Source organism: Hyaena hyaena, unplaced genomic scaffold, assembly GCF_003009895.1.
Source record: "Hyaena hyaena isolate Hyena2069 unplaced genomic scaffold, ASM300989v1 scaffold_238, whole genome shotgun sequence".
Lineage (NCBI taxonomy): Eukaryota > Metazoa > Chordata > Mammalia > Carnivora > Hyaenidae > Hyaena > Hyaena hyaena.
In genome coordinates this window covers 2059529-2077074 of record NW_024080870.1, presented here as the reverse complement: position 1 = coordinate 2077074, position 17546 = coordinate 2059529, and the positions used below count along the sequence as shown (strand labels likewise).

Here is a 17546-nt window from a genome sequence, read left to right as displayed (position 1 = left end):
CCTTTGGGGAGGACGGCTCCGTGGGCTTTGACAAATACTTATAATTGTATGGCCCCCGCCAGGGTCACGATGAAGAACAGCAGGTGCTGTCAGCACCCTCACGATTTCTCATGCTCCTTTGCCCCTCCCCGTGGTCGTCGCCCCTCCCCCAGCCCCTGGCTACCCCTGATCTTCCCTGTATGCACACAGGATGTGGTCTTGTGAAACTGTTTCCTCTCACCTTAACACATTGGAGATTCCTTTTTATTGCTGAGTAGTACTCCACGCCACAGACCCCCCGCTTTGGTGCCGTCTTGGGGACAGAGAGGACAGAAAGACAACTAGCCGGGACCGGACCGCCCCTGAGCTCTTAAGACTTTGCCAGAGTGGGGGCGTCTGGGTGGCTTAGTCGGTTAAGCGTCTGACTTTCGCTTAGGTCATGATCTCATGGTTCGTGGGTTCGAGCCCTGCGTCGGGCTCTGTGCTGACTGCCAGCTCAGAGCCTGGAGCCTATTTCAGAGTCTGTATCTCCCTCTCTCTCTGACCCTCCCCTGCTCACGCTGTCTTTCTCTCTCTCCTAGAAATAAAAAAAAAAAAAAAAAAAAAAAAAAGACTTTGCCAGAGTGGACCGCTTCATGTTTGTGCCCATAGGCAGTTAGGCGTGAAAGGCGGATTTGATTACTATGGAAAACCAGATAAAGGCTATTTTTTGCGCCTCCGATGGTGTGGATTGAGAAACTCGATTCACGTTATTTATTATTATTTTTATTTTTTAATTTTTGCACGTGCTTTGATTGGGACAAAACGTCCCCAGCCGGCCTGAAATGACCAAGCGCCCCAGCAACGCCCCGCTGCCCCAGGCTTTATGACAACAGTCCCGAGTCATAGAGGTCCTGCCCGTCCCTAAGAGAAGAGCCGTCCCCTCCCTGTGGCGCGGTGGCCCCTCAGAGTTTCCCCCAAGCGCAGCTGATGGGGGAGGATGGAGTTTCTGGGAACCTCTCAGACGGCTAGTTACTGCGGTCCCAAGAAAGACCGTGGCTTCACCGCGCTGCCCCCGGCCGAGCCGGCCCCGGAGATCCGGGAATGTTACCAGCCCTATTACCTGCCTGGGTACCGCTACCTCAACTCCTGGAGACCCAGCCTCTTCTACAAGATCTCCAACGCCCAGCCCTGCGAGGATGACGGAGCCCCGTACCGCAGCGCCCTGAGGCCACCCACCATCCTGCCGGCGCTGCGCTCGGCGCTCTTCTGTCGCTACAGCCCGCACGACTGGGACAGGTCCACCGACCAGCAGATCCGAGGGGCCGAGGCCTCGCGGCTGTGGGCCAGCCGGCTGACGGGCGACTCCATGCAGCTCATGCAGGACAAGGACCAGCTGACGCGCCAGATGCAGGAGGGGACCAGCCGGAACCTGGGCCAGAGGCTGTCGGACATCGGCTTCTGGAAGTCCGAGCTGGGCTGCGAGCTGGAGAAGCTTCTGAACGAGAACCACAGCATGGAGACAGTCAAGAGGCGGCTGGAGTGCGCGGCCGAGGAGCTCAACTGTCCGCTGCAGGTGAGTTTGGGCGGGAGCGCGTGACAGCCACGGAGTGCAGCCCCGGCATGCTGCGCCTCCCAGTGAAGGTCAAGGCAGCAGGCGCTCTGCAGGTGCATTTCAGCTGCGTGATCGTCTGCGATCAGTTCCTACCGCACAGCATGATTCCAGTCAAATCAGAGCTCCTCGGACTGAGCCAGATTTCCACTTCTCCTTGGGCTTGCATCAGGACTTCAGAGGCTTTATTGAGACATTCCACGCATACGTGTGTGCGCACGTGTGTGCCTGTGCATGCATGCCCGTGCTGGTCTTTAGGGGATATACTTAAAGTAACTGCCATGTTTTTCCCCAAAGCCCTTAACACCTTCTAACATACTCTGCCACTTACACATCTGTTCACTGATTGTTTTTTTCCCTGGGCAGGGATTTCTGGCTGCTTCGTCACCAGTGTGTTCCAGGCTGATACTCAGCTGTGACGGGCAGCGTGTCTGTACTGGTCCTTAGAGACAAGCGTCTGTGCTTTTTTGCCTGTCGTCTGGGCCAGTGTTTCGAATGTCTCCCCAACGCAGTACAGTGCGTGGCACACAGTAGGCACTCAATAAATATTTGCTGAGTAAACAAATAAATAAATGCCCAAAATGTGGGCATCCTGGGCCCTTCTTGGTCTCCAGCCATATCCCAGATCGGTTGGGATTGCCTCTGGCTGCAGGTGATGGGTACTTGCCTATAGTTGAGCCAAGAAGGAATTGGTTTTTCTGCCATAATGAGAATTCGAGGGGGAGACAGAGTGGGCGGCTGCAGCCCCCACGTGATGCCGGAAGGGACCCAGGTGCCCATCATTCTGCTCTGCCATCCTTAGTGTGTGGCTTTTGTCCTATTACTTGCAAAGAGATTTCATATCTCGTGTTGCAAGCTGCCACTTGCAAAGAGCATTTTGATGTTCTCATTCGAGGCAGGAAAATGGGGGTAGGACAAAGGGCCAATGTGCCAAGTGTGCCAGGGAGTGTGAGTTTTCTGGAAGGAAGCACCATGCGTCTCCATTTCTGGCCGTTTTGCCAGAACTCTCATGGGTTCTGTGGCTGCAGAGGAGCCTGGGCAAATGAGTGGTTTTCTCTGGGCCCTGCAGTGGACACTGGGTAAGGAACTGGCATTATCCGCCTCGTGCTGTGGGGGCTATTTGTGGTCACATAGGATGATGTTCTGCTGCGCCTGGAGCAGGTGGGGACCTGAGACCTTTCAGCTCCACTTCTGTCCATCTCCGGGGCTACCACTCTCTCCCTGGACCGTGGTGACTGCCTTCTTCCTCTCCTCCCCACCCCTGCCCTCCCACCCATTTTCCAGCCAGAGGGGCGATTTTAAGTATTATACTGGATCCTCACACTCCCTCACAAACCCCCCTCAATGTCACCAGCCTCCACAGCCCAGCCCCTGCTCACCGCATTAGCCTCCACTTCTCCCGTTCTAGTGGCCTCCTGTCTGCTCCTCTCCTACCTCAGGACCTTTGCACCCGCTGTTCCCTCTTCCTGGCACACTGTTTCCGTTCGTCTCTGCTGCTGCTGCTGCTGATTCAGGTCTTGGTCTGCCACCTCCTTAGGGAAGTCCTTCCGGGCTAACCCCCCGCCCCCGCCGGTTACTCCCCACCCGCCCACATCACCCTGACTGTTCTCATCCAAACCCTAACCACTGTTAGGCCTGTGCCTCTGTGTGTGTTCAGTTGTATGTGTTCTCTCCTCTCTGTTAGAACTCTGTTAGAGCAGGGACCTTCTGATCGGTTGATTGTGGTATCCCCGGCACCTTGATCGGGTGTGGTCAGACGAGGGGCTCAGTAAATTCTTGTGAAATCAGTGAACCCCCTCCTTTCCGAGTTTCCAGGTGCGTTTGCAACCCAGCACCGAGATGCGGTGCTCCGCTGCTTCCGTCACATTTCTGCTACTCTTTGTGACATCACAGGCCAGCGGCCCAGTCACCACCCTTTCTCAGCCTCCTGTTGCCAGAGCTCCCTGAGGAGCCCCCTCGCCTGTCTTCTATTCCGCTCTGCCCTTGTCCCGATGACATGAGGTGTGAGGCGAGTGGCCTGTGTGACAGGGTGGCCTGTGTCTCCCCTGGTCCTGGTCACTTTCCAAGCTCTCCCTGCACTGACAGATCTTTACAGAGGGGCTCACATACATGCATAGGTGATGCTGATTGACCATATTCTGAGTGCTTCACGCTGGTGGAGCCGACTTAACCCAAACAGCAAAGCTGTGCAACGTGCATCAGGGTTATACCCACCCGCTATCATGGCATCACACAGTCCCACCGAGAGAGAAAGGGGTGGAAGCTTAGCCACCTGCACAGTGAAGAAGCATCCAGGATTCCCGGGGATTAAACGGATCATGGGAAATGTATTTGCGAGTCACCTCCGCTCAGGGTCTATATACAGGGCAGGGAAAGGATACTATTTTCTGCTGCTCCCTACAGGTGGCCCTGGAATGTCTATATCATCGAGAGAAAAGGATCGGTATTGATTTGGTCCATGACAATGTGGAGAAAAACCTTATGCGGGTAAGGTGCCTCCCGGATCTGCCCAGCCTCCCTGAGGGAGGAGGGGGCAACAGCCGGGCAGAGAGGTCTCTGAGCTGCCTATCAGGAAAAGTCACATGTCACCCCAAGCAAAGTCAGGGTTCAGAAAGCACTGGTGGTGGGCCTAGGTGGTAGGGGGTGGGGAGTAGAACAGAGAGAAATGAGGCCATTGGACCCTTCCAAACGGGCATCAGGATAATAATACCAATAAATAACAGGATTAAAAGCTAGCGTTTGCTGCAACCATGATTACACTATATGGTAACTAACTTGGATTTACATTTTTTTAAAAAGCTAGTGTTTACTGAGCCACTATATGTCACACGCTGTACCATTTCATATGCATTATTTAATTTAATGATAAAGGGGGTATCTGGGTGGCTCAGTCGGTTCAGCATCCAACTTCAGCTCAGGTCATGATTTCATGGTGTGTGAGTTCGAGCCCCGCGTCGGGCTCTGTGCTGACAGCTCTGAGCCTGGAGCCTGCTTCTGGTTCTGTGTCTCCCTCTCTCTGCCCCTCCCACACTCACACCTGCTCTCTCTCAAAAGTAAATAAACATTATAAAAAAATTTAATTATAAAGTAATGTACCAATGAGCACTTGGCACATAGCGGGTACTAACTTTTCTTTTAATCTGGAATCATATAAAAAAGAAAGAAAGTAAGGCAAAGAATGCTGAACCTCCACAGCTGACCCTTAGCTGTCTGGCCCAGGGATCATGTGGGATGAGGCAGGAAATGGACCCTGCCCTGACCTTTCACCTGTGGGGTCAAAAGTGGGCCATGAGGGGTAAGGGGTGGGGCCGCTGCCCTGACCTTCTATAGATCCCTGCTCTTTCTGACGTTTATCATTGCAGGAAGTCGATTTGCTAAAATGTTGCCAAGATCATATGCGAAAACTAGCTCAAAGAATTGATATCCAGATGCGGTAAGAGCTGCTTTCTCTCTCCTTCTTGGAATCTATTTTGGGTCCTCCCCCCAACCCCCCGGCTATTTCCGAGGGCAAGCAGATGGGCTCTCCATCTCTAGGGGATCCTTCGGTCAGTGGTGTGCCAGTACGCGTTTAACAACTGGCTGTCAGGGAAAGAAAAGAACATTCTGATTCGTAGCATTGGCCAGTTTCAGTGGTGTAAATATCTGCCACAGTGGCTGATTTTGTCTGCCCCCTGCACCGCCTGGTGCTTGGCGTTTGCCCTGGGGGTCACAGCAAAAGAAATGGGCCTTGTTGAGGCCCCTCTTAGCATGTGGCTTCCTGCCGTGAGTTGTGAATGGTGGCAAATGGCAGAGAGCGGTGGCATCAGGCGGCAAGGTGAGTGGACAGGGCGTCTCTGGAGGGATGCTGGTGGGCGCCTGGAGACAGGCGTCTTCAAAGGGAATCAGCTTTTTGTTCTTGGAAGATTACATATCCAGTGTCGTGACAAGCCAGGAGGCTCCCCTCCTAATTAAAAGGAGGCCAGAGTTTTACAGGGCTTGGGGCCTGTGGCTGAGCCCTTGGGCCCAGGGGGCCCCTAGAGACAGCCTTCCCTCCTGCCTCCTGATACTGGAGCTGGGTGCTGCCTTTAACTCTTAACAGCCCACGCTGCTCTGCTGGTTTCTCCTTGTCATTTACTCGGACACAGAGAGCCAGCAGTGGGCTGGCCGCCCAGGCCCAGTTTCCGCCGACCGCCTGGGGCCTGTGGGTAGCCTGGAAGGGTGCTGGGGGTGGGGGTGGGGGCGGGGGCAGGCAGCTCGCAAATGAGAGCACTCAGGGTGGTGTCAGAAAGCGGCCTGCGGGTCTAAGGGTGTGGTCAGGGCAGCCATCAGAGATGGAGGGGTCCTAAATGAGATGCAAATATAGCAGTGGCTGCAGGCACAGGTGGGTGGATGAAAGCAGGGGTGAGTTCCGTCATCTGTGTGGTGCGGTCCTGATTTCTGACAATTTCACTTCCCATATGGACTCTTGTTTGCTCCTGTGTGTCTATAAATTTAATTTGCTTGGGGAAATACAAAACCTCTTACATACTTGTATTTTATGTATTTATTTATTTTTATTAAAAATTTTCCCCAATATTTATTTTTGAGAGAGAGACGGAGCATGAGCAGGGGAGGGGGCAGAGAGAGAGAGGGAGACACAGAATCTGAAACAGGCTCCAGGCTCTGAGCTGTCAGCACAGAGCCCGACGCGGGGCTCAAACTCACAAACCGTGAGATCGGATGCTCTCTGATCTTCATCCTGAAGTCAGATGCTCAACTGACTGAGCCACCCAGGCACCCCTAAATATTTGCATTTTAAAGCAAGGATTTTAACAAAGGAAGCGCTTTGGGGAGGCACATGTCTTTGCTGTATTTGTCTTGCCCTTATTTTTACGATCACCCATTGTGGACAAGAAAGAGTGGTTTTCCATGTGTGGTTGACATGGAGCCATGGCAGACCTTGACCTTGTGGTGACAGAGGGCTGGAGTTAGGGAACTGGGATTGGAGTCTGAGCCAGCAGGGTGAATACAAGCCCAGACTTGAAATTGCGGAGCTGGGCCCCAGAAGGGAAATCCTAAGACAGGACTGGGGGTGGGAGGGGACCGCTGTGGCACCCCAGCAATGAACAGGATGTGGGAGAGGAAGGACACCAGAGAGATGGAGAGGAACAGACACAGAGGAGAAGAGATGGAGACTGGGGACAGACATGGAGAGGTGAAGGCAGCTGAGGCAGGCAGGGTGGGGGAAGAGAAGAAGAGCATGTGGAGAGGCGTCCCACCCCTTTGCTGGGACCGAGGACCAGCCACCCTCCATAGAGGCTGCTTGACTTTGGGCAGTGGCTCGTTTGTCAGAGGATGCCTTCCCGGGCACCATAATTAACCTAGAACTGGCCACAGCCCCATTGATGGGGTAGCACTCAGTGTGGCCTTGCCCCTGTGAGGAGGCTCCATCGCTGACCTGCTCAGGTGGCCGTCCTGGTGCTGGCCTGCTGACTTACGGCTTTCCGGTGAGGCCTCAGGCATGTGGGCACAGCTGTGCCTACCTCACCGGGTGCCCCGGCAAAGCAGAAAAGGCTCTTCCTGGCTGGGCAGAAGCCATATTGGAGCTTTTCCTCCAAGGTCGGCAGCAGGGTGAGCCGTGGCACTGGTTGGGCTCCACATCACGGCCCGAGGAGGGGAGACAGAGGCGGCCCCCTTTACCCCCAGGCTCATTAGCACGGGCCAGGAAGCTGCACCAGCTGACCAGGAATTCTGAGGCCCCGGGTGCCCTCTCATGCTCTGGCATGTTTCTTTTCTACATTCTGGTCTTCGTGTTCCAGTCCACTAAGCAGGACAGGGCCCCATTTCTCCATGGCTCTGCCATTTCAGAAGGCCCCAGGACCCTCAGGATGGTTCCTCCTGCCCGACCATGACTCCCTGACCTTTCCAATAGCTGGGAGCCCACCCTCTGGATTTACTGTCCTTGCTTCTGGCCTGTTTGAAACCCCTCACCAGCATCTGCGATCCACTGCAGAAAAAGAAAGTGTAAAAAAGATGAACAGAGACAGACAGGGGATAGGGACAGAGAAAGAGAGACACAAAGTCCCAAGACAGAGAAAAACCAAGAAAGAAGAGGCGGAAAGAGAAAAAGATGAGAGAGACAGACAGACAGACAGACACACACACACACACACACACACACACACACTCACTCACTCACTCACTCTAGTTGGTGTCTGGACATCACCTGGCTTAGTGAAGGTAATTATTCCCTTCTTAATGCTCTGTCTCTCCTAAGCACTTCAAGGCAAAAGTCCCAGTCGATGCTGGTGTGTCTTTAACACTGAGTAACCTTGTTTCGGTCAAGACAGAATCAAAAGGTTTCAGGCGTAGAACCTTCTGGGGACAACAGATTCTATGTAGCTAGGATTCTGTTAGTGTTTCCTTACTATTTATGTTGGAGGTGACCTATTAATAGAGAGTGCTACTGATGTTCTTTTAAAGACGGTGATGTAGATTTTCCTTTTAAAATATATTTATTTATTTATTTTTAAATATTTTTATTTATTTCTAGGAGAGAGAGAGACAGCGTGAGCAGGGGAGGGTCAGAGAGAGAGGGAGTCACAGACTGAAACAGGCTCCAGGCTCTGAGCTGGCAGTCAGCACAGAGCCCGACGCGGGGCTCGAACCCACGAACCGCGAGATCATGACCTGAGCGAAAGTCGGACCCTTGACCGACCAAGCCACCCAGGCGCCCCATATTTATATTTTTAAAAAAGAAAAGTAGCAAGTAAATAAGAGTTCAGGTACTTGGAGAATATGGCAAGAAGCACGATAGTGGTTCTCCAGGGTCTGGAGCTTGGCACACGGTGGCCATTAAATCTAGCTTCTTGGCCAAGATACTAGCCCTGCAGGAGAGAGTTCTGGTCCCGCCCATTGTCCTCTCCTCACCTCTGCTCTGTCCCTGACTCCGCCCAGTCTCTGACTCCACCCACTCTCCGATTCCACCCATACCTGACTGTCCAATCCTTGGCCCCACCTGACACAGGCTCCACCCAGCCCCTGACTCCGCCCATCCCTGGCTGCACCCAATCACCAGCTCCACCCAGCCACTAACTCCGCCCAATCCTTGACTTCTTCCCAGTCTGTAGATTCCACCTATTTTTGACAGTTCAGTCCCTGACTCCGCCCAGTCCCTGACTCTGCCAGCCTTCATGTGCTGGTTACGAGTCCCTAAACACCTGGATGTCTCTACTTTCTTGCTGCTTGTGCACCTGTGGTGTCCTTAGCTTAGAATTCTCATCCCCTCGGTCCCCCTGTCCACTGTTATTATGAAACCCAACTCAGAAGCTTCCTCACCCTGAGTTAGTGGCTTCCTCCTCTGTGTTACTTTGTATCCTTTTCAAAACCTTGGGTCGGCTTTAGCTCAAGCGGTTACTTCACATGTGGTTACTTCAAAACCTTTATGGTTGCCCTTATCATTATTTATTTATTTTTACTGTATTTACGCACATCCGTGAGCAACGGGAAGGTAGTGACTGGGTCTTAGTCATGTCTTTTCCCTCTGTGCCTGGCAGAAGGTCAGACACAATGATTTGCAAAGTGATTTAAATCGATACCAGGCTTTTTCCAAAGTGTGGATTCATAGCTTCTAAATCAGATCAGCAAAGTACAGCTGGAGGGCCAAATCTTGCCCATAATCTGTTTCTGTAAAGTTTCATTGGGACACAGCCACACCCATTCATTTACATATGATGCAGGATGGTTTTCCTGCATTGTTGAGTAGTTGCAGTGGAGACTATATGCAAGGAAGTCTAAGATATTTACTATTTGGCCCTTTACAGTAAATGTTTGCCCAGATCTGCTTGGATTGGGGGGAAGGAAGAAGTACAGGGAGGCACTGGGTATGGGGTGGGGGCATCAAGGTGGGAAAAAGGCCGAGAAGCCACTGGGGTAGACAGAGCACCTCCTGGGAGTTCAGAGACTTGGCTTTCAGCCCTGGCTCTGTACCACCCTCTAGGCTGCCCTTGTGTGAGGGACTCTGGGTAAGTGCCTGGTTTAGGGACAAATCCTTGCCCCCCACAGGGATAACCGAGATGCCCAGCATGCTCTCGAGAGGGACCTTGACGACAAAAGCTCGGCCCAGTTTATCGATGAGAAGTGCTTTAACCTGAGGAACACGTCAGACTGCATCAGCTTCTTCCATGGCATGGAGAAAATCGATGGCACGTAAGTGCTGGGTTGTTGGTCCCCCTCTGTGGCCAAATTTGGTGGAACTGAGGGCTTCTGGCTCTGCTCCTGCCACGGAACCACAAAAGGTCATTGTGCATCAGTCAAGTAAGAGGTGATGTGGTTGAGTGGGGACCCTTGGCTGCAAGCCACAGAGTGCAATTCTGGCTAACTTAGGCCAAGATGGAATTTACTGGAAGGCTGTGGGGGAGCCACAGAAGAAGGTTGAAGGGGAAAGTTTGGGCAGCTTGAATGAGCCAGGAATTGGGAGCTCACTGTCTCTTCATACTTGCCCCCTTTTGCCCAAGATGCAAATGCCAGCAAGAGGGTGCAAGGGATTGGCTTAGCAAGGGTCCCACAACCACTGCCACTGGGCCGGGGCATGATGGGCACCCCGACTGGCAATTCCACCAAACAGATCCCAAAACAGAATGGGTGTAACCAGAAGGAGGAGGCATTCAAGCTCAGCTGGGAGAGGAACTGATGCCTGTCAGTGCTGGTAGAGGTTTAAGAGTGGATTTCCAAGCCAGGCTACGGGGCTTCAAATTCAGCCTCCCCACTAATGGTTGGGTCAAAGTACTTAATCTCCTCACCTATACTAGAATAAAAATAGTGCCCACCTCCCGGAGTTGCTATGAGAACAGAAAGGTGGGTATGGGGAGCACTGAGCATGGACCTGGTGTGGGGGCGTGACAGCAGCTACTATTTATTGAGTGCTTGCTCTGTGACCCCATTTTCTTGTCACAGCAGCTCTGAGCTAGGTGCCTCTGTGTGTCTGGCAGCGTCAAGGGCATGTCACTGTTTACAGCATTTCACGAAGAACTAGGGCATGGTTTCCCGATCGGCAGTCCAAGGTCAGGGTCATGATGACTAGATAGAGAGGTGCTCTGGATACAGGTGAAAGAGTAGTATCTATCTTGGTCTCTCTCTCTTTCTCTCTCTCTTTTTTAAGTTTATGTATTTATTTTGAGAGAGAGAGCATACTAGAGAGTTCATGCATGCGAGTTGGGGAAGGGCAGAGAGAGGGAGAGAGAGAATCCCTACTGGGGGCTCGATCTTATGAACCAAACCGTGAGATCATGACATGAGCTGAAATCAAGAGTCGCTTAACCGACTGAGTCACCCAGGTGCCCCTATCTTGGTCTCTGAAAAAAAAAAAAAAAAGAATAGGGGAGCCTGGGTGACTAGGTCAGTTGACTGTTCGACTTTGGCTCAGGTCATGATCTCATGGTTCATGGGTTTGAGCCCTGCGTCGGGCTCTGTGCTGACTGATGGCTCAGAGCCTGGGACCTGCTTCAGATTCTGTGTCTCCCTCTCTCTCTGCCCTTCCCACGCTCATGCTCTTGTTTGTCTCTCTTTCAAAAATAAATAGATGTAAAAAAATTAAAAAAAAAAAAAGAACAGCAAGAAAACTTCTAGCACATAAAACTGTGCTTGGCTCATAGTAGGTGTACAGTCACTGTTTGTTGAATGAGCGAATCAATGAAAGGGGGAAGGGAGGGAGGGAAGAAAGAAAAGGAATTTCTTGGCGATCTCCTTGGCTGGAGTGTGGGGCCAGCTCCTGGACCTTCGTTAATACTGAAGGGTGGAAATGACCCTTTGGGGTTTCCGGCAGTAGCAGCTCATGGGGACCCTCCTCCTCTTCCTGAGGAGGCGACTCCCTGTGGTGCTGGCTGGTAGTGTGAGCAGGACCTAGGGGCCTCGGCCCCTCAGCCGCAGCTGGAGTCTGGAGGATTCCCTTCCCAAACAGATGCGTCCCTGAAAGCTCTCGGCCAGGGGCTGGCAGACTCTGGGGGCCCGCACTGTACAAACAGCATCTTGTGAATAATAAACACTTATCAAGGGCTTGCTGTTGCCAGGTGCCGAGATAGGGGTTTCCTATTTAGTCACTCAACAACCCCGGGGGGTAGGCACCATTATTACCCCCCATTTTACAATCAGGAGGCTAAGGCTCCTGGAGAGTGGAAGTGGCTAGACCAATCTGAGCCCACGTCGCACTTGATCTCAGCCAAAAGGCCGAGAAGCGATCATCTGAGCCCACATGGACAGGGAGCTGGTGTGTTTTACCTGGGCACCTTCTGGCCTCCTGGGCCACAGCCTCCAGAAAGCACGTCCCCGCTTCTAAGGTACACCAGCAGGCAAGCTGCCTCTGGCATCCCCCCCAGGGAGAGTGTGATCCAGCCGGTTATCTTCTCTGTCTGCTCCAGGGGAGGGCAAGGGCTCAGAGGTTGCTGCTCCTGACCTTGAATGGTGCCCTGTTCAGCAGCAGGGGATAGAGTCAATCTGCAGTCGCTTTCTGCTGTCCCTGGTGCCTCCCCCTTCCTGGACTGATGGTGAGTAGCTGTGTGACCTTGGCAAAGGCACTTCACCTCTCTGAGCCTCAAGTCTTTGTTGGATGAAAGGTCCAGTACCCTCTCCCATCTCCAGAAGGCTTAGACCTCCTTTACGGCTTGGTTTTTAACTCCTGCAAAATACAGACAAGACATATGGGTTTTTTTTTAATTTCTATTATATGTTTTTTTTTAAATTTCTATTCGCTGTGCAATCTAAGTGTGCTTTAAAATGTCCGAAAAGAGACTCCTATTTCAGAAAATTGAATCCCTGTTTTTCCTACAGCCCCCAAAATAAAGATGATTTATTTAAGAACTAGAGACTTCTCAGCTAGAAAAGACCTTAAAAATTTATGTAGTGGCTCAGTAGGTTCAGCGTCTGACTTCAACTCAGGTCATGACCTCACGGTTCCTGGGTTTAAGCCCCACGTCGGGCTCTGTGCTCACAGCTCAGAGCCTGGAACCTGCTTCAGATTCTGTGTCTCCCTCATTCTCTGCCCCTCCCCCGCTTGAGCTCAGCCTTTCTCTCAAAAGTGAATAAACGTTAAAAAAAAAAAAAAAAAAAAAACAGTTAGTCTGAATGACCGCAGACCTAAAGCCAGCTCGGAGAAATGCATGTCCCCCATTCCCATGGGCTTCCCAGAGAAGACCCCATGCAACACATTGGCTGTGGGTTGTGAGGATTTCTGTACTCAGCCAGGAAGTACTTTCTGTTGTCTGAACTGAATACCTCATGAGGATTCCCGGCTTGCCTTTTCTGATACGATCAGTGTCTCCATTCATCCCCTGAGATCCATCCATCAGCTGGGGGCCCCGTGGAGGAGGCTGCCCTCTGCAGGCCGCCTTTCCATTGGGTTCCCCTTTGGGTTCTGCCAGTGGAGGGGGAGGGGGCACAGGGAGGCTGAGGGCAGGGGGAGAAGTATGTTGGGGTCTATTCTTCCTGTGCCCCTCCCCCCGGGTATGTTCTCCCCCAGGGCGCCCCAACTCCTTCCTCGCCCTCTCCGCTTGCCCTTCCCCACTTTGGCGGTGACAGGTCTGTGAGTTTGCCAATCTGGGGGCACCTCAGGGTCCTCTGAGCATCCTTTATATTTCCGTCCACGACCCTGACGGGCACGTAATGAGCTCACTCCATCGGTTTGTCCGTCTAAAATCCTTCCGTGTGTACAGACCTTTATTCAATGTGTCCATCTTCCTCTACTGGCAACTTGGTGCCGTGAGGACAGGGGGCTTGGTGTTCTTGTCTGTGGTTCTGTCCCAAGTGCCTAGAACGATGCACGGCATGCAGTGGGCGTTCAGAGAACATCGGCTGAACGAACGAGTCTGTGCATTGCTCGTCACGGAGCTGAAGCACCCTATAGCCAGCACTTGCCCCTGATGCCTGTTTGGTGGCCTGTGTCCATGACGTCGGGGGTGGTAGTGACAAGAGTTCCGGAAAAGACCTTTTCGGAGGAATCTCTGCTCTACAACAATGCACCAAGTGCCCCCAGGGAGATCCCCTCTCGCTAGGCTGCAGCCACCTCCCCTGTGAAGTGGGGGGTGTGGATTAGCCCTGTGGTTCTCAGTGGGGGGGGCAGTTGTCCCCTCCCCCAAGGGGCATTTGGCTATGTCTGGGGACATTTTTTATTGTCGCGACTCGAGGGGTGCTACCGCTGGTGTCTAGCGGGTAGAGGGGGGCTGCCCAGGATGACCCCCTCCCAGCAGAGAATGGTCCCGACCCAGATGTCAGGAGTGCCCAGGGTGAGACTCTCCGGATCGGGGGTTCCCCGAGGCCTGTCTTCAGCCCCCCGATTCCCCTCGTGCGTTGAGTTCATCCTTGTTCCCTTGCAGGGTCTCCGTGCCCGAGACCTGGGCCAAGTTCAGTAATGACAACATCAGGCACTCGCAGAACATGCGGGCCAACTCCATCCGGCTGCGGGAGGAGGCTGAGAACCTCGTCGAGACCTTGTCGGACCAGATGTGGAAGCAGTTTACCAACACCAACCTGGCCTTCGGCGCCCGCATCTCCGAGGTGACGGACGTGAAAAATAAGCTCCAGACGCAGCTGGCGAAGGTAAGTGGGGCGCCGAGGGCCACCGTCCACCCTGCCGGATCCTCCTGAGGCCGGCGGCAGTGCCTGGCGCTGAAACAGTCCCACCATCCCGGGTCGACCAGCTCGTCCACTGGGAGAGGTGAGGGGCCGGGAGCACCGCGGGGGATTCGAGCATCTGGGTAAATCTTTCCTTGCGCCCCTGATGATGAGCTTGGTGCTTGGGCCCCCTGTCACCATGGTACCCAGGAAGCTGGGCCCCTGGGGTCCCTCACTCCCTCTCGGGGCCTTGCAGCTGAACGTGACTGGTGAGGGTGGGTGCAGTACTCAGAGGCCCAGACCGTGGGTCCGAGCCGATCTCTGCCTGCATCGGCTTCTTTGGAAACGTAACCTTTTACCTTCAAAGGCTCCCGCGGCGTCAGCGGTGAAGGACGGCTAACTCTGTCATTGTCTTCCCGCTTCTTCCATCCTGCCCTCTCCCCTGCTCCTGTGTGCTGCCTCTCGCTTCTGCGGGGGTCCCCTCTGCATGGAATTGATGCTTCCTGCTTTGCACACACTCTGTGCGCCTACGGGGTGCCAGGTGCGTGCTGACCGCTGGTGCTAGGAAGGAAAGGAGGGGCCATGCAAACCGTGTCCTGTCCCTGTCCTCAGGGCACTTTCTGGGGACCACCGTGGCTGTGAAATCTGCACACAGGAAGGGCTTAGGGATGACAGTCCGATTGCAGGGTGTTGGGGGGGAGGGAGGGCAGGGACTGGCCTTGAACCTGCATTCCAAAATAGTTATAGGCACAAAGATATGTTGCCACATATATTTGGGGGGCAATCTGGGGGCTGCCTGCCAGGTTCAGGCGGTATAAGCCCTCCACGTACACCACCCTACGTAGCTTCAGGTATGGAAGTGGCAGAGGAAACGGAAGTTGCTCTACAATAGTTGCAAGCTCATATCTAGTAGTATGCGGGGAGAAGCAAGGAGATGCAGCAGAGCATTTCGTAGGAACCTTACACCAGTAGCAGGTAACATTTACATCAAGAGCGGGTCCCTAGGGAGTTAGGCAGCCAAGGGATGTTGGGAAGAGCGGTCGTTCCCAAGAGCGGCAGTGAGTGCAAAGGACGTGTGGGGGACGATGTCGGAGCACGAAGCAGGCTCAGGTCATATAGGTCCTTGTAGGTCCTGGTGAGGGGTCCGGATTTTACTCTAAGAAGAGTGGAGAGCCTTGGAGAGTTTTAGGCAGAAGGCGTTGGGATCCAATCTTATCCTTAGGTGGATCTCTTTCCCTCCTGGATGGAAAAAGCATTGCAGAGGAGAAGAGTGGACCCAGGGATCATGGTTAGGAGGCTCTGGGAGGTGTCCGGGGAGATCGGATGGCCGCGCGTGCCAGGGTGGGAGCAACAGATGGGAGGGGGAAGGGAAAGATGTGAAGTGTCTTCAGAAGGCAGGGTTGACGTATATGCCTTCTCTCCCCCCTTGACTGGAGATTTTTATGAATCTTCCCAGAACAGCTTTAAGGAACGTTTTCTGTTAAGGGCCAGATTCTATTTTCAGCTCTGCAGGCCGTACGGTTGGTGTCACAACGACTCAGCTCTGCTCGTGTAGATGGGCCACAGACAGCATGTACACAAATGAGCACGGCCGCATTCCAATAAAACTTTATCTACAAAACTAGGCAGGGGGCCGGATGTGGCCCACAGGCTGTAGCTTGGCGGACTCCACATGCAGTTTTATGTAGCTTATCATCTCTCCTTCCACCCCACAGTGCGTGGCAAGAAACATGGACTGTCTGGGTGTGAAGCCTGGCTTCACCAGCTCTGCAACCCTGGACCGGTTCTTTAACTTCTCTGTGTCTCAGTTTCCTTCTCTGTAGAATAGAGACAATAATGGTTCTGACCTCCGAGTTGCCAGAAGGATTATCTGAGTTAATGTAGGTAAACCAGCTGCACCAGGGTGTGGTACGCAACATAGTAAGCACTCTGTTAGTGGCCTGTTAGTGTCCTGTGACTTGTCCGTCTACACCTCTCCAGGGCATCACCCCTGTTTCAGCAAGGTAGCCCCCCTGCTTGGTGCACCTCCTGGCACATGTAGGGGCCCCTCCAGTCTTTGTGTGGTGAAGGCGAGGAATCTGCAATGTGGAGTTTTCTGCTGATTTTTTTTTTTTTTTAAAGAATGATCCATGAGTAAGTTAATGCTTTTAATTTCAATTGTTTTTCCCTTTCCTTTCCTCCTTCCTTCCTTCATTTCTTCCTTCCTTCTTTTGGGAAAAACTATACTGTTACTGTGGTAAAATAAACATAACTAAAAATGTACGATTGTCTTAGTCTGTTCAGGCTGCTGAAACAAAAATACCATAGACTTATAAAGAACAGACACTTAGCTCTCATGATCCTAAGCTTCAGTATCAAGGTCCTGGCAGATTTGATGGCCAGTGGCAGGCTACTACTTGGTCCACAGGCATATTCTCGCTGTGTCCTGGCTGAAGGGAGGAGGGAGCTCTGTGATGTCTCAGCAGGACACACCCATCCCATTCGTGAGCCTCCTGATGACCTGCTCACTTCTCAAAGACCCCACCTTTTTACTGTCACAGTGGGGATTAGAGTTTGCCATCGATTTGGGGGGACACAAACGTTCAGTCTGTAACGATCCTTATTACGTGTAGAGCTCACTCGTGCAAAGTTCCTGCACATTGTTGTGCAATCATCACCACTGTCCGTCTCCAGAACGTTTTCTCATCTTCCCCAACTGCAAAGAACTCCCGTGTTGAATGAACTCCTTGCCCACTCAACGCCTCCCCAGTCCCCGGTGTTCCTTGCAGCCACCATCCTACTTTCCGTCTCTCATGAATTGACTGCTCTGGGTATTAGGCACACGTGGAATCCTACACCATTTGTTCTTTTGTGATGGGCTTATTTCACCGAGTACAGTGTGTCCAAGGTTCCTCTGTGCAGCAGATCATATCAGAATGGCCTTCTGTCATAAGGCTGGACAATATCTCCTTGGATGTCTACGCCGTGGATCCCTTCCTCCAAGGGGGACACGGGAATTGCTTCCCCCTCTTGATTATTACACAAGCATTTTCTTTTAATGAGGCATTTCCTATTATGGGTCAAATACCGCGCGTTGGCATGTTTCATGGCACAAAGTCTGAGGCCTGGAGGTGAGTGAGAAGCTCCTTTGGTGGGTCTCACGGGCTGGTTTCTCACCCGTGAAACCGAGAACGAGAACTTCTCCTTGAAGACATTACTCAAAGTTGATTAAGGTGTGGAGTCTTCAGTACAGTGCTTGGTGCGTGGTAAACATTCAATAGAAGCTGATTCAAAGTATTCGTATTATCACTGGAGAAGAAAAAGGATCTTTTGAGTGGAGGTGGGGAGCACAGTCTTTTCCCTAAATTTCTCTGGGGAAGTTTGGGATTATTACTGACGGTCTCATCCCCACTGATTGGAGAGTTTTTGCAGTCAT

At 52.6% G+C, this 17546-nt stretch overlaps 1 protein-coding gene across 2 annotated transcripts in view; it reads left to right on the top strand.

Moving 5' to 3' along the window:
• The first annotated feature begins 894 nt into the window (after positions 1-894).
• TEKT5 (tektin 5) overlaps positions 895-17546 on the top strand; it is a 36655-nt gene continuing 20003 nt past the window's right edge. The window contains exons 1-5 of one of the 2 annotated variants that reach the window (XM_039244355.1): positions 895-1534; positions 3974-4057; positions 4933-5003; positions 9593-9736; positions 13894-14116. In XM_039244355.1, coding sequence (XP_039100286.1) covers positions 959-1534; positions 3974-4057; positions 4933-5003; positions 9593-9736; positions 13894-14116 — 1098 coding nt within the window. In that variant the 5' untranslated portion in view covers positions 895-958. The remainder of the gene's footprint in view (positions 1535-3973; positions 4058-4932; positions 5004-9592; positions 9737-13893; positions 14117-17546) is intronic. The other variant, XM_039244356.1, reaches the window with a different exon arrangement.